The sequence below is a fragment of the Equus przewalskii genome, chromosome 18, assembly GCF_037783145.1.
Source record: "Equus przewalskii isolate Varuska chromosome 18, EquPr2, whole genome shotgun sequence".
NCBI classification, from domain to species: domain Eukaryota; kingdom Metazoa; phylum Chordata; class Mammalia; order Perissodactyla; family Equidae; genus Equus; species Equus przewalskii.
Window position 1 is genome coordinate 29021090 of NC_091848.1, and position 17365 is coordinate 29038454.

General features: G+C 36.0%; 1 protein-coding gene across 6 annotated transcripts in view; it reads left to right on the forward strand.

Moving 5' to 3' along the window:
- The window catches only part of TP63 (tumor protein p63), a 224950-nt gene that overhangs the window by 81538 nt on the left and 126047 nt on the right, over positions 1 to 17365 (forward strand). For all 6 annotated transcript variants that reach the window (XM_070583422.1, XM_008540848.2, XM_070583419.1 and 3 more), the window contains exons 2-3: positions 8275 to 8403; positions 9175 to 9307. In XM_070583422.1, coding sequence (XP_070439523.1) covers positions 8275 to 8403; positions 9175 to 9307 — 262 coding nt within the window. The remainder of the gene's footprint in view (positions 1 to 8274; positions 8404 to 9174; positions 9308 to 17365) is intronic.

Consider the following 17365-nt stretch of genomic DNA (forward strand, 5'->3'; position numbering starts at 1 on the left):
GCCCTCCCCCCTGCCCCCTTCCCCAATGGTAACCACCAGTCCAATCTCCAATGCTATGTGATTTTTTGTTGTTGTTGTTTTTATCTTCTACTTATGAGTGAGATCATATGGTATTTGACTTTCTCCCTCTGACTTATTTCACTCAGCATAATACCCTCAAGGTCCATCCATGTTGTCACAAATGGCTGGATTTCGTCATTTCTTATGGCTGAGTAGTAGTCCATCGTGTATAAATACCACATCTTCTTTATCCATTCGTCCCTTGATGGGCACCTAGGTTGCTTCCATGTCTTGGCTATTGTGTATAATGCCGCAATGAACATAGGGGTGCAAATATCTTTATGCCTTTGTGTTTTCAAGTTCTTTGGATAAATACCCAGCAGTGGAATAGCTGGATCATATGGTAGATCTATCCTTAATTTTCTGCGGATACTCCAAACTGCTTTCCATAGTGGCTGCACCAGTTTGCACTGCCACCAGCAGTGAGCAAGGGTTCCCTTCTCTCCACACCCTCTCCAACATTTGTTGTTTCCTGTCTTGTTAATTATAGCCGTTCTGACCAGAGTGAGGTGATACCTCATTGTAGTTTTGATTTGCTGGAGGTATCACACTCCTGATTTCAAATTATACTACAAAGCCATAGTAACCAAAACAGCATGGTACTGGCACAAAAACAGACACACAGATCAATGGAACAAAATTGAGAGCCCAGAAGTAAACCCACACGTTTATGGACAGCTAATATTAGAAAAGGGAGCCAAGAGCATACGATGGAGAAAGGAGAGTCTCTTCAATAAATGGTGTTGGGAAAACTGGACAGCCACAGGCAAAAGAACGAAAGTAGACCATTCCTTTACACCATGCACAAAAATCAACTCAAAATGGATTAAAGACTTGAATGTAAGACCCGAAACCATGAGACTTCTAGAAGAAAACATAGGAAGTACGCTCTATGACATTGGTCTGAGCAGCATATTTTCAAGCCCCATGTCTGACCGGGCAAGGGAAACAAAAGAAAAAATGAACAAATGGGACTACATCAAACTAAAAAGCTTCTGCACAGCAAAGGAAACTAGCAACAAAACGAAAAGACAACCTAACAATTGGGAGAAGATATTTGCAAACCACATATCAGATAAGGGGTTAATATCCAAAATATACAAAGAACTCATACAGCTCAACAACAAAAAAACCAACAATCCAATTAGAAAATGGGCAAAAGATCTGAACAGAGATTTCTCTAAAGAAGATATACGGATGGCCAACAGGCATATGAAAAGATGCCCAACATCATCAGCTATCAGGGAAATACATTATTTTTTAAAATGGCTTTCAGGAACAGAGAGCATAGTAAAATAATTAGGAAGTGATCAGATTTGAGGATTATCTTTGTTTTTTAAATAATTTAAATTTAATATTTTATAACAATAAATTATAATAATGATTGTGTTTAACAACTGGCTTGGAAAATTCCAGAAAATTTAATGGTCTGCCTATATTAGCCAATCCTCCAGCACAACACTAAATGTAGGATGAGTTCTTCAGGTCTGGGCCTCAGTTTCCTTATGAAATAAGGGAGCAAGACTAGACAGTCTGTAAGGGCACAGCCAACTTTGACATTCTATAAGATCCTCAAAAGTTAGACTTGTGTATGACAACATCTTCCCAACTGTGAGCACAGTGGGTGAGGCGGTCCCTCTGGGTCTGCTCTCCTGGAGATTCCTGGTGCCATCTTCTCTATCTAGCAGAACAGCTGACACCCTGACAAGGGAGCCTTTGAATCAGGAAATCTAGGAGCAGCCAGTGAGCTTCTGGTCTGCATCACCACTAAATACTGCTTTATTTTGTTAAGTGAATTAAAGAATGTTTGTATAGGATCAAGTATATTTCTAGTTTTATAGCTTTAAGTTACAAGGTTCTAGAGGGAAGTAAGGAGGCTCTAACTACTTAGAAAATGATAAATATGGGAACTGCTGCAAGAGGCCAAGAGTTGGGTAATTCATCAGGAGAATTAGCGTCTGGTGCGTAAATTTATTCCTGTTGGACTATGGATAAAGATCTATGCGGAGTACAATATAGCTGGAGTGAACTAGTTCTTTTTAGATTTAAACTTTTCCATCTATTAAATGAGAAAATTGAGTTTGATGGTCTCGAGATCTATTAATTCTAAAATCTATCTATAAGACTAAGGTTATTTTGAACTCTGAAATTTTAGAGATTTGGAGATTTTTTTCAGGAGAACTGAAAGAAATTAAATGTGTGACAGACTCGAGCGATGACTTTTGGGGCTGAACAGGAAAAGCAAGAGGGAATGCAGACTGTTAGCAGATACCCCTTGGTGTTTTCAGGTCATTTCTACAAAGAGTAGGGTTGGTTTTATGGCTGAGTTAATACAAAGAGTGAAGGATAGTTAATCCATGAAAAAACAAGCTGAAAAGAAAAAAAAAGCAACTTGACTTTAGACTTTTTATCTTTGGGTGTGACTGGTTTGACAAATCCATTTGAACAGAGTGATTGTTCCCTGTGTAAATTGATGCTGAGATTCACTCAAAGGCAGAGACTTGGAAAACAGGTAGGATTTACCTTACTCTTCCTGCCCTATGTCACCAGCTGATTGCTGTCCTTTCTCTCAGTAATCTTTTACATCTTTATTCAGAGAATGAGAATCAATACTGGATTTGCAAAGAGACCTTAAAGATGTTTTTACCTAAACCATTTTTTTTTAACAGAATCCTTTCTTCAAATGAAATCTTACTCAGAACTCTCATATACGTAAGATAGGCAAAAGCCAAACTTCATCGTGTTCAGAAGGAGGGGTGTCTGGAGTCCTACCAGGAAAGCCATTTGTTTACATCTGGTGAGGAAACAGGAACCTTAGGATTTCATGAAACACAATTGGAAAACCACCAATTTTTCCCAAACCCCTCCTCCATCTTTTGTAATAAAGCCCCCTTGAAGCTTGAGGCCCTGAGGGGTGAAGTTGCCAATTTAATGTAGTAAGCCTGAGATAAAGGTGATCTAGAAAAACGTGAGAGGTGATGAGGGCATTATTTTGGCCCAGGACACAGATAGAGAAAGAATGGTTTGAATTAGAGAGAAATCGGGGATAATTCAGGTTTAAGATAATTACTTTTGTTTGACACTTTTACAGATTTAACAGATCTTTCAATACACTATTATTTAGTTCCATTCAGCAAGTATTTCCCGGATACAAATTATATAGTATTTGACCTAAGAGGACCAATGTATTGACTACCAGACACTGCATAGAAAATGTGCAGCGTGGTGTTTCAGGTAAGGCCCTCAACCACGCTATGAAGAAAGCATACTCAAAAAACTAAGGTACAAAGAGGCTAAGTAACTTGACCACGGCCTCACAGTATGTCTAGTAGAGCTGAGATTTGAACCCAAGTCTGTCTCACTCCAAAATCCATGTTCCTTTCACTCTAACCTCAAGGAACTGCAAGAAAACTGCAAGAAGTGCAAAGATCAGAGATATAGGTTTTCCCCTGAAGTTACTTAAAATCGTCTGCAGTAGATTAATTATTGTACAAGCAAAATAGGATCAACTGGCGTTGACAAGATGCAACAAAAGGTCAAGAAAGTTTGAAGAAGAAAGATTATATTTCAAATGAGGGACCAGGAACTACTTTGTGGGCAAGAGATCATTGAGGATTGGGGAAGCGTTGAGAGGCAACAGAGCAGAGAAGATTGTCCCTATGTCACACTCAAGCAAGTCGAAGCTCACAGAGCTGTGAGGCTTGTCCAGGGTTTTGTAGCTGATTAGTGGTGACATCAAAAATACAGGGAAGGCGTTTTAGAAGTCAGAGAGAAACTAAAAGGAAAATGTGAATCAAAGGAATGGCAGAGTAAGCATGGAGAGAAACCAGAACTTCCATGTGGAAATAGTGAAAAAAGTAGACTTAAATGACTGTGGAGCCAATGGTATTTTTCTCTCTTCTGCTTTGGAGAAATTGATAGTGTCTTCCTTCCATCTAACCCTCCTTCTTTGCTTTTGAATAAGCCCCAAACTCTTTTTTATTTAAGACCTAAGTCATGTTAACCCCCAATCTCAGATTTTATACCTACATTGCAGCCAACTTTAAAAAAACTTACACTCTTCTGTATTGAATCTCACACACTGAATATTATTATTGCTGAGAATCTACTTTATGTTGTTGTGTTTCCCTTCTAGTGCTCACCTGGCTGTTAGGCTACCAATCACAGTGTTTAGGTCTTTGGATGTTAGGGGTACATTTGTGGGTCCACGTACATGACAATTCGTGTGAGAGTTTATTTGCATTTGGGGGTTTGAAAAATTCATAAATTTGTTGAGCTCCATTTTCGTAACTGGTTAGGAATTGCTTTTACTTTTATTTTCCTCGCTTCCCTTTTCTTTTGTTTTATCCGAAGAAAAATTTTAATGTAAATCAAACATATCAAAAAGTGTCATCCTTGAGAGTATTCTTCATCACTTTCTCTTCAGTATTAGATCTATTCAATTTCACTTCCTTTCTATTCCCTAGTTGGGAATGTATAAACCAAGTCTGCCTCAACTCCAAAAAGGAAGTAAATAAAATTAATTTACCCTTTCAAATGAAAGATAGTAGATTTTCAGATGCTTTTCTAATTATGGTCGAATTTTCTGGATGTGGTTGTCATGGACGTCATAAACTCTGACAGCCTACTCTTACTTCAGTCTCCACAGGTTTAACTTTCCTGCTTCGCTCTCTCTTTGTACATGCTTTTGACCTCATAAGGCATCCAGTTCCGTTGCTTCTTCATTCTTGTCCCTGTCCTCATCCCGTTCCTTCCCTTTTCAATCTGGACCCCAAGCTACTCTTCACCATTTCCTCAGTTCTCTGGCACCAACGACCTATTCAGTGAAACAATAGCCAGTAGTGCTTTGCCTATTTATAAACTAGAAGTGGTATAAACTAGAGAGCATCAAAGAACTGTGCAAGTTGGGACCATGGTGTATTCATGTTTCCTAACCTCACCCACATTTCTAAACCTTCATCTTTTCCTCCAGCTAGCCACTCAATGCCTTATTCCTTCATTTTCATCAGATAACTTTGCCTCCTGCTTCATGAAGAAAATTGGGAGGGCTGGCCTAGTGGTGCAACAGTTGAGTTCACACATTCTGCTTTGGCAACCCAGGGTTCACCAGTTAAAGATCCTGGGCTCAGACCTACACACACAGTCAAGCCATGCTGTGGCAGGCATGCCACATATAAAATACAGGAAGATGGGCACAGATGTTCACTCAGGGCCAGTCTTCCTCAGCAAAAAGAGGAGGATTGGCAGCAGATGTTAGCTCAGGGCTAATCTTCCTCAAGAAAAAAAAAAGAAAATTGAGGCTATCAGGCATGACCTCTGTCTTCTGTAAACATATTTACATCTACACTTAATTTTGTCTCCTTTATTTCATCCTGGAATGAGGGATTTAAGGGTTTAAGTCCAAGGCCATCTTCTCTACCTATGCCCTTGACCCCTTCCTGTTGCCTCTTCTAGGACCTTCCTTCTCTCTATTCCTTTCTTTCCAATATCTTAAATTGTTCTCTGTCTTCACTGGCTCCTTCCTTTCCGCTTTTTCTCTTAAGTATAACTCAGATTCTTCTTGTCGAAATATATCAAAGGAATGTTTCCCTAACCCACCCCCCCCATTTACTTCTCAAACCACTGAAATTACCTTTGTGACTTCGTTAATTTACAGAAAGTGTTAGTGTCAAGGGTGCCAATGACCTCCTCAGGTCAAACCTAGAAGATATTTTTCAGGTCTTATCTTCCTGGATCCCTCTGCCACATTCAACACTCCTGATTTTTAAAAAAAAATGTTTCCCTGGGCTTCCAAGATGCCATAAACTTCTCAGTGTCTGTTAGCTCTTCGATTCTCCAAATAGGACCCCTCCTCTTCTCATGGCACCTGCTCTGCACAGGTCATTTTATCCATTTTCATGGATCCATCTTCACCCTATGATAAGGATTTCTGCTTCTAAACTCCTGACCCATTCCTCTTCCCAGAGTTTGAGGTGTATTTAACTCTCTAATTCACTTTTTAAGTATGCCATAGGTACTTTAAATTCAACATGTTAAGATGGAACTCATCAACTCTCTTTTTTCTCCAAGCAGGATCTTCAAACTGTATTTACTGATTTAGGTAATCATCAGCTACTCAGTCCAAGAAGGCTGGAAACTTGAAGTCAGCCTTGACTCTCCCTTCTCCCTCCATCAGTAATATAAGCAATATCTGATTCAGCCTTTTCACTAATAATCGGATTTGTCCCCATCTTCTCCATCCCTCTTCTGCTATCATCCTATTGTTTTACCTGGACTAGCGCAACAGCCTGCTAAATAACCACTTTGCCCATAAACCGATAGTCTATAAATCCTTCCTGCACACAACTTCTGGGTTTATCAGTATAAAATATGTTCTGACAGTGTCAATCTCTTGCTTCAAATCCTTTAATCCCATAGACATAGATATCTTAACTACGCATGTGATAAAAAACTGTATAGAACTAAACACACACGCAAATGAGAACAAGTGAAACTGAGAATTTCTGAATAAGATCAGTGGATTACATCAATGTCAATATCCTGTTTGTGATACTATATGATAGTTTTGTAAGATGTTACTTACCATTAGGGGATACTGGGTAAAGGATACATGGATTCTTTCTTTATTATTTATTACAACTGCATATTAATCCACAATTATTTCAAAATAAAAAATTCTTTTAAAAATATCTTGCAAAAAATATCCTTTAATACTCACTAGAAATATTGAAGCCTTTTTTTTTTGATATATCATACAAGTTATCAGTTCCCTCTCCAGCTTTATCTCCCAGCAATCTCTGCCCCAAAATTTTACACTGTACTAATGTAGAGTTGTGTGTAATTTTCTCACATACACCAAGTTATTTTCCAATTTAGGATTCTGTTTTTGCTATTGCCATGGACTGCTCACTCCATACCATTAGTCTTTACCTGGTCTGGCTAATTTTTTCTCATCATTTAAAGCTCTTTTCTTGATCCTTCAGCTGAGAAGCTGTATTTCATCTTTGTGCTTTTATAGTATTATACATCGTCTTTTACATTTGTTAGAGGTTTGTTTTCCTGTCTTACCTTCTACACCATAACCTTCTATAGGCTGAGACAGTCTTATTTGCTTTTTATTTCCGCTGCCCATTTTACTTCTTGACAAATAATAAATGCTCTATACATGTCTGATTTGAGTAAATGAATGTGTTTCTCCATATAGCTTGGAAATCATCAGCAATAAATCTGAGGCTATTATCTTCTATTATGTAACTAGACCAGAGCATTCATTTGCAAATTTAAGATGAGTGACTATCCTAGTATACTGTTTATTGAACTGTTTATAATATTAACAGTAATGATTAAGAGCTTAGCTAATTTCATCTTGGGGTAAAATCAACCTACTGATAATCACAATGAATCACGAACTAAGATAATCTGTACAGATAATACACAGATTTGGAGAAAGCATCACCTAAGAAAACTGTTTTCCCTCACATATGTAGGATCAAGATTAATTTTTTTTTTTAAGTAAAGACAGACTTTAGGATCTTGCAACAAAATGAAGCAAACAGAAATACTATTCCTTTGCAATGTATTCAGGTGTTTGCTTATCTCCTAGTCTAACACAGAATTCTACACTCCAATTAAAAACCACCCCCACATCCATTAAGGTAAGTAACTGGTGATTAAAAAAAAAATCTAGATGCAGAGGTTTGAGTTCAATTTCCCTGGGCATGATGCTAAGATGGTAGTTATGAGAAGGGTTATTATGCTGAGGATGAAATTTAGGTTTTCTGAACTTATTTCTGTTTTCTGAGTCTAGTTTTTACCTGCTGAGGCTGAATGGGCAGATAATCAGTTGAGACATTTATAAAAAGGGTTTAATAGTAGATTAGACTCGCTATCACCCTTAATGAGGAAATGTTTATTTTCTTTTTGAAATCTGCAGAACGTAGATGTCGGATAGTGGAAGTGTAGAGTGTAATAACATTATTAGTTAAGAAATAAGAGCTTTGATAGAAGACTTGATTGTCTGATTTCATGGCAAAATGGGATCCATGCCACTGCCCCAAGAAACATCAACGGTGCAACTTGTAAAGTTTGCTGTAGATAGCTGCATGATTTTGAAGATGTGCTTGATGTTTTTCTTGATCGAGTATGCTTTAATTTTAATAGTCAGTATCATAAATACAGAAACTATAATTCTAGTTTCTATTTTGTCCTTTTAAGGTTTGTAGAAACCCCAGCTCATTTCTCTTGGAAAGAAAGTTATTACCGATCCACCATGTCCCAGAGCACACAGACAAGTGAATTCCTCAGTCCAGAGGTTTTTCAGCATATCTGGGATTTTCTGGAACAGTAAGTATGAAATAAGCAAAAAGTGTTGTACTTGAACTATTATAAGTAGATCATTGTGGATGGTCCACATATTGCTTACAAGGGCATGTTTCTGGAATCAATACAAATCAGTTAATATTGTTGGGAAAAATTTATTCACTCCAATATTATCTCTGTGTGTAAAATTCAGTAGAGATTTATTCAGTTTCCAACACCAAAAGATCATTATTATTCCAAGGTATTGTAATAATGTATAATTTTCTCCTTTCCAACCCAAAATAACTTCCTCAATGACTCCCTGATACTCAAAATCCATTCCTTTGGCTTAAAGACTGTTACTTACTGTTACAATGCAAATACCCCCTGAGAAAGTAAAACACTAAACTTTGTTGGTCATTTATGCCTTGCTAGGAACAGAATTATTATCTCCTTTCTTAAGATCAGGTTTGGATGAATGAGTAAATTAATGGGAAGATGAAAGAATACCAGAGCACTGGGGACCCTATGGGATCGGGTATAAAATCCCACATCCCTGGTACCTCCCTTCTGTCCTGTATTCCACCCAGCAATTCTTTGATGAGGGCAGGGATCATCACTCCCATTTTACACATAGGGCTTAGATTTGAACTGCCTGAGATTACACATCTGGTAAAGATTCAAATCTAGGGTTTCTGACTCCAAGCAACGAGGGCTGCCAACTATGAAGCAGAAAGAGCTCATTGTTACCAACTGGGTGAGTGTGTTTTAGTCCCTTTCCATGCCTAACACACTTTTGTTTCTTCTTTATGGTAGGCCCATTTGTTCAGTTCAGCCCATTGACTTGAACTTTGTGGATGAACCTTCAGAAAATGGTGCGACAAACAAGATTGAGATTAGCATGGACTGTATCCGCATGCAGGACTCGGACCTGAGTGACCCCATGTGGGTGAGTGGCTAGGCTTCCCCTTTAATCTGTGGGCCATGCTATCCATACCTCTGTTACACCTGCCTTTTTCATGGCATATTATAAGACAGGTGGCTCTGAATGGGCAAGGCCATTGGAAAGTGAGTCAATATGGTGGGCAGAGAAAAAATTAGGAGCTTGTGGATTCTGGGTCTCCCTCAACTTTTCATGATGCATATATATCCACTGATGTCGGGAAGGGGGTTGGAAATAGTTTCTTGTACCCTTTATCTGAATTGCTCTTCATGTCTATCTCGATTTAGAGAGGATGGTACCAGCCCAAGATTTTACAGCTGGTAGAGACAGAATCAGAACCAGAGTCTAGATCTGAATTCTTTCCAAAGCACTTACCACTATGGCAAAACACCTCTCTCATGGAATTATCCTTCTTTAATGAAGGAGGATGAAGAAAATTCCATACAAACACAGATTTAAGTACCCGTTGATAGAGTTAGAGGAAAGAAGATAACTAATACATAAAACAGGCTTTTTTTTTACTTTACCACTCAGGCCCTCACTCATGACCTTTGGCCTCAGTTTCTCGTCTACAAAATGGTGAGATCTTATGTGCCACACACTTCCCAGGCAGCTAAGGAGTGTAATGGGTTAATGATGGTAAAACACTTTCATGAGCTGTTTAGATGAAATTTCCTGTTTGCGCAGTCCATAGTGCTGGTGGGTTTTCTTTTCTTTCCTTTTTGTTTTTATGATTCATTTACCACACAAGTTCTGTTGCTTTTTCTGTTAAAAAAAGCTTCTAGAAAACTAGAAAAAAAGGAGCTTGAAAGAGAGTGGAATGTCATAGAGTGTCTGCTGCCATGATTAAAGAGAGTGCTTTATAAAATGCCTCACCTCTTTTTTGGTGGGGAGGGGGACCAAATTATTTTATTTAAAGGAATTGTACAAATGAAAGAACTTAAGTAGATGTTTTTGTATGTCTTGCCTTTTTTGTCTGATATAAAATTTTATTGGAATTTTCACTATATACTCTTTGATATAGATTTGTATTTTTTGCATTTTGTATTTTGTGTACAATTTTGTAAAAATTGTATTTTTTAATATTGGGGAAGGTGAAGTGGAGAAAAGGGAGAGGAAACAACCAAAAATAGAAAGTTGTAACTTTGTAAATATAGACGGTCCCTAACTTATGATGATGGTTCAACTTAACGATTTTTCTACTTTACGATGGTGCAAAAGTGATAATGCATTCAGTAGAAACAGTGCTTCGATTTTTTAATTTTTTCTTTTCCCAAGGATAGCGATATGCAGTACAATATTCTCTTGTGATACTGGGCAGTGGCAGCAGCCACAGCTCCCAGTAGCCACGTAATCACAAGGGTAAACAATCCATATACTTACAATCATTCTGTTTCTCACTTTCAGTACAGTATTCAATAAATTACATGAGATATTCAACATTTTATTATAAAATAGTCTTTGTGTTACATGATTTTGCCCAACTGTAGGCTAACGTAAGTATTCTGAGGACATTTAAGGTAGGCTAAACTAAGCTATGGTATGGTGTTCGGTAGATTAGGTGTGTGAAATGCATTTTCAACTTACAATATTCCCAACTTGCAATGGGTTTATTGGGAGGTAACACCTGTATACTGATGTTTTGTCACCAAATTAATAGGGAAAAATAGCATTTCTTCATTGACCCCTTCCATTCTAATATGGATACAGTTCTCAATTATCCTTGAGCTAGTGAAAGGAAACTGACACATAAATCCAAGGGGCAGGTCACTCAAGGCCTTGGAATGTATTATAATTAAACATAAACATGGGTAAATTCTGATCTGAAAGTGACTTCGAAGTGAGGCTATCCTCAACTTAATAATACACCTTTTAAGTTGATGGGGCTCTCCAGGGATTTTCTGTTCTGGTCTTGGCCTCATAGAAGCAAGCAAAAGTTATAAAGTTTAAATTGGAGAATCAAGTTTTTTCATTTACAGTTCCCATTATTGTTATTTTTTTACATACTGAAGTATGTGGTTTCTTAATATGTTGTGCTGTTTTTTACTTCTTTATTTTATTGGAAATTCTCTCCTTGACAACATCCCATTTTTTTCTCATCTAGCCAATTCCTGTCCATCTCTCAACACTCAGTTTGTCCTACCTTCTCTGGGAAAACTTGCCATACCATTATTCTCCACCAGTCTTAACTTGAGACCATTCACTCTGAAGTAACCTAGGTATATTTTAGTCATATTACTTATTATACAATATTAGAGTTGTTTATATCTCTGTCTCTAAAGGGGACAGGGACCATATTTTGTCATGCTCCATATTTGTTAGTGTTTGACACATAGTAGGCCCTCAGGAACTTTGAAATCATAAGAAATGAGATACAGAAGTTATCTAAAAAGTCAGAAAGTTCTCTTTGAAACAGGCCTGCCCTAAAGAACTTTTTTTCAATGATGGAAATGTTTGATATTCTGTATTGTTCAACACAGTAGCCACTAGCCACATGTATCCTTTGGGCATTTGAAGTGTGGCTGATGCAAATAAGGAACATAATTTTAACCTTAGTTAATTTAAATTTAAATTGCCATGTGTGGCTAGTTGGTAGTGTATAGGGTAGCACTGCTCTAGAATATCTCCAATCAGGGGGCCGTTCTTGGCTTGAACTTTCACAGGAGCAGAGCTTCCAGTCCTGTCTTCCTCTTGTATTCCTTCCTTTTTGACTATGCTGTGTCAGTGTAGAAAATGTTACGCTTTTTAGGTAATTTCTTTACCTCCGTTGTTTTCCTAATTCTGTTTGAAAGTACCCAGATTTTCTATTTGAGTTCTAAAACTTCTATTATTTAAAGTCCGTTTTGTTGCTTTTACAACATCGCTAAAGGAAACTTTGGAGAAAACTTAGTGGAGTATTTGGGAAAGAGTCAGGTAAGTTATACAATGATGTTGGAAGAGGGTTATTAAGAACAAAGAAGAGAAAGTCAGGAAAATGCATAGATGTAGTTGCTCTTGTGATAAGTGCCTTGTTGAGCTAAGAATGCACTGCCTTATGTTTTCTAGGTTATAGTTATTTAAGAAATAATGATATTTAAGAGGATTATCCATTTATGTTCAAGATTTTTTCATGAGCGTCAGTTATTATTATATACACTTGATATTGAGTCTGAAATAGACTTTTAATAATGCTCATAAGAGAAGTGACTTGATGGAAACAGAGTATTCAGTTTGAAAGTGATCCAAATTTTGCTGTTAGATGGCTGAATTACAACTCTTTGGAATTACATTTTTCTTAGGCTTCAATATTTGATGATGATCTGGTATTTTACACATCTGACATTTAATCTTTCCAATAACTTTGTGAGGTAGAAATTACTATCCTTGTTTTATAAATTAATAAATCAAAAGGAAAAGAGATCAAATAACTTTTCTGGGATGACCTGTGTAGTCAGCAGCAATGTCAGTATTCCACCAATGTTACTGGACTCAATCTTTTCTCATTCTTCCTCCAAGTATTGTATTTGAGAGGCACTTGCACTCTAGTTCTTGAATATTTCTTTTTCTACGAAGTTTAGGGATCCCTGTGTAGGGAAACCTCCACCCTTCCCTCATGGGATAGTAATACAGTAGTTGCCACACTTTCCCCTCCTCTGGAGAGGCTTGGGAATTCATTGGCAATTAGGAATGATGAACTGGAGTTCTACCATCACTTATTAGCACCTTCGAGCTTGAAATTGTTTACTAGATTAGATTGGGGTAACAAGAATTCAAGAAATCTGACCCAGGATAGAAAAATTTGTAAGGAGTGAGAGATTTAAGTGATTCAGAAAAAGCTAGAAAACAAAATGAAATGGGGTTTTGGTCAGTGGGGAAAACAAAGTAGGTCACTTAGGAACAACTGTATTGAAAAGAATATACAAGCAGAGTGAGAATGGACTTGAATAAATAAACAAAACTTCCTATCTGTGGCTGCCCTGTTTTTGTCTCCAAAGAACTAACGCATTGCTAATAAATTATAGTTCTATGTGAATCCTGGGTCTTCCCTTGTCTTAGGACCAATCAAAATCCTCATGTATGTGCACATGTGAAAGCCACATAGGTGGGACTAGAAAACAACAGAGGAGTAGCAAAATGGTGGGCTTGCTCAGGACGTTGTAATTTGTGTTCTGGTTTGAAACGTAAGAACTAGGCTTCTCTGAGATTACTAGTCCTTCTAAATTGACAGCTGCTACAACTGATGTGAGGCTGTTTTCTTCCATTACTTGGCAGCATATTTTCACTTTTCTGTGTATAGGTAAATAGCTAAATAGTTCTAAAACTGTGTACATAAATTACTTTCCTCTTGCATATAATATAAAAAAAATTGGGATCACAGCCAAGCATTCTCTCACCATGCAAGAAATATGAATCTTTGGGCAGGAAACAACATGTTGGGTTATTAAGGGCAGAAGTCTTGAAATCATCCCGTTTTTATTGATTTTTGATACAACCTTCACCTCACCAACTAGTCATGAAACAGAATCAAAATGTTTTGCTCTATTAACAAAGGAAATTTGAATTGCAGAGAATGTGTGTGCCTTCTCATTAGAATGATTTTAATGTCACTGAAGAACGAACTGCATTGGATTAGCACATGAAGGTGAATGGGGTCTCTCAAAATTTTCATAATTTAGCCCCTGTTTCCAAGATCCTTGCTGGCTCTTGATTTTGTTGTCTAATATATTACTTTATATCTCAGCTTTGAATTATTTATAATCTAAGCATGCCTGTTATGTCTTCAAGAGATGGATAATGATATTAACACTTAAATGTTCTCCTGAAATGATTGATGGAAAGTACAAAACTCTTACTTTTGCATTTGTTTAGTCTTTGTACTTTGAAGGAAGGCCTGTTAAGCTGAGTTGGGTTTTTCCCTAGGGATTTGAGTGGTAATTATCTAAAACCATCTGTTTTTGTAAATTCATGTTGTGTAGCGTTCCAGAAATACATATCAAAAGAGCAGGTATTGTCTTTTTATTTGGAAAGGCATAGGCCACAGCATCTAGCATGATGCCCTATATCTTATGTGACTCAAAATTCATAGAAGATTTCAAGTTTATATACTAGGTCTAACCACAAACATTTCTTTAGCGCTTATTATGGTGAACAAATGATCTCTAGACTCGAGAAGACCATGATACAGCAGAAAGTCAAGTGTATAAAATTACTTGCAAAAAGTGCTTAGCTGTATGTATTTTTTTAAAGACACACTGAAAAGAGATGATTTATTGTACCTGAGAAAGACTTGCAATATGTTACAGAGAAGGTGATTTTTATTTAGGCTTTGATATGTGAGTCAAATTAATAAAAGGGAGAAAGGAGAAAGAAGTCCAAGTTTAGGTAACTATTAGGAAAATAATTTATTTAGAAAACCATAATGTAAAGCTCAGAAATTTTACAAAGATAAGGCTGAAAAATTTGGCTAAGGAGAAATTTATACTGGAAAAAAAGACATATTTCAAAAATTATAACACATGACAAAGGTTTAATAGCTGTAATAAACTAAATACTTAAAAATTAATAACAGAAAGATGAAATCCCCCTCCTTTGTCAAAAGTATAATTCAAAGATGTTTAACAGATATAAAATGTTCAACTTCTCTAATAATAAAAAATGTGAATTGAAACAGTGAGGTTGTTTATCATCTATCTGCTCAGCAAAGATTTCAGTGACTGATGGTATCCAGTGGCAGGGAGATTTTGGGAAACAGTCAATCTTCTCACTTCTGGTGAGAGTACAAATTGATGTAATATATTTGGAGGGAAATTTGCTCATTCTACTTTATTTAATTTTAAAGGCACTTACCCTTTGGTTCATAAGTGCCACTTCTAGGAATTTGTCCAACAAATGATTCAAATATAAATAAGTATATACACAAACACACACACACGCATACTGGCACATGTACACACACACACATATATATACAGAAACGAAAGTTTCATTGCAGCATTATTTATAATATCTAAAATGACAAGACTAGATAGAATTCTATAGACTTTAAAGTTTTGACTCTGATAGATAGGAAAGAAACTACCGTTTAAAGCAAATGAGGGTTAAGTCCATTGAGAGATGGTATTAGTAGTTATGAATGTATGGTCATTTTTATGTTTGCAATTCTATCATTGATGTGATTTCTGTATTTGTGCTTTGCGAGGTATCTTTTATAGTCTGGGAAAATTTATGTAGAATTGATATTATTTCTTTACAGAACTTTGATAGAATTTGCTAGTGAAACTATCTGGGCCTGAAGATTATTTTTTAAGGAGCTCTTTAATGATAAATTCAGTTTCTTTAATAGTTATAGGACTATTGAGATAATCTATTTTAGAATGTTTGCATAAATTATGATTTTTGAGAAATTGGTTAATTTTATCAAAGTCTTTTAATTTATGTACATAGAATCGTTCAGAGTATTCCATTATCCTTTTAATGTCTGTGGGATCTGAAATGATAGCCTCTTCATTCATTTCCGCTGTTAGTAACTTGTCTTCTCTCTTTTTCTCTGTGTCTTAGGGATTTAACAATTTTATTGATCTTTCAAAGAATCAGCTTAGCATTTTGGTTTCTGTTATTTTTCTTTGTCGTCTTTCTGCTTTCAACTTCATTGTTTCTGGTCTTATTTCCTTTTTTCTGCTTCTTTGGGTTTAGTTTGCTCCTCTCTTTTAAGTTTCTTAAATTGGAAGTTTATATTATTGATTTGAGATCTTTTTTCTCTTCTGATGTTAGTATTTACTTTCATAAATTTCCCATCAAACACTGCTTTAGTTGCATCCCATAAATTTTAATATGTTTCGTTTCCCTTTTTGTTCAGTTTAAAATATTTTCTAATTTTCCTTGAGACTTCTTCTTTGACCTATGTGTATCTAGAAGCATGATGTTTAATTTCCAAGTGTTTAGGTATTTTCTGTTATCTTTCCATTATTCCTTGTTTAATTCCATTATGGTCAGAAAACATACTTTGTATGATTTTGAATTTTTTAAATTTGTTAAGATTTGTTTCATGAGTCAGAATATGGTTTATCTTGGGGAGGGTTCCACGGGCGCTTGAAAAAACTATTTAATCTGCTTTTATTGGGTGGAGTGTTCTATAAATGTCTATTAGATCCAGTTTGTTTATGGTATTATATATCCTTGTGTATTTTCTGTCTACTAGTTTTGCCAATTACTGAGAGAAGAGTGTTGAAATCTTCAACTCCAATTATGAATTTGTCTTTTTTTCCTTTCAAATCTGTCAGTTTTGCTTCATGTATATTGAAGCTCTATTTCTAGGTGCATCATATTTAGGATTGTTATATCTTCTTGGCAAATTGGCCCATCATCACTATATAATATTTCTCTTTATCCCTGTACACTTTGCTATGAAGTCTACTTTGTCTTTATTTATATTATTATAGCCAATCTAACTTTCTTTTGATTATTATTTGCTAATTATTTCTCCATCCTTTTACTTTTAACCTATATTTATCATTATATTTGCAGTGCATTTCTTCTAAACATATAGTTGATCATTTTTTATCCATTCTGGCTATCTCTATTAATTGGTGTATTCACATTATTTGCATTTAATGTAATTATTGATTTGAGTGTTTTTGGATCTACTACTTATTTTTTGTGTGTTTGTTTCCTGCATTGTTCTTCTGTTTTCATTTTCTCTTCTGCCTTTTAAATTATTTAACCTATTTTAGTTTTTTATTTTAGTTGATGTATTTTGTTTTTGGCTATATCTCTTTGCATATTTTTTAGTGGTTGCCCTAGGGATTGTAATATTTTTAATTTTTCAATGTCTACTGAGAAACAATATTTTCCCACTTCAAATGGAATGTAGAGACCTTACCATAGTGTTGGTTTCATAACCCTCCCCCATGATATTGTAGTTTTTATGTATATTACATCTGTGTACATTGAACACTCCATCAGACAATGTTATAATTTTTACTTTCAACCTTCAGATGTATTTTAAAGAACTCAAGTAAAGAATCTATTTTATTGAACAGGATATTTATCATTGATGTTGCTCTTCCTTTGTACCAAAGCTAAAGT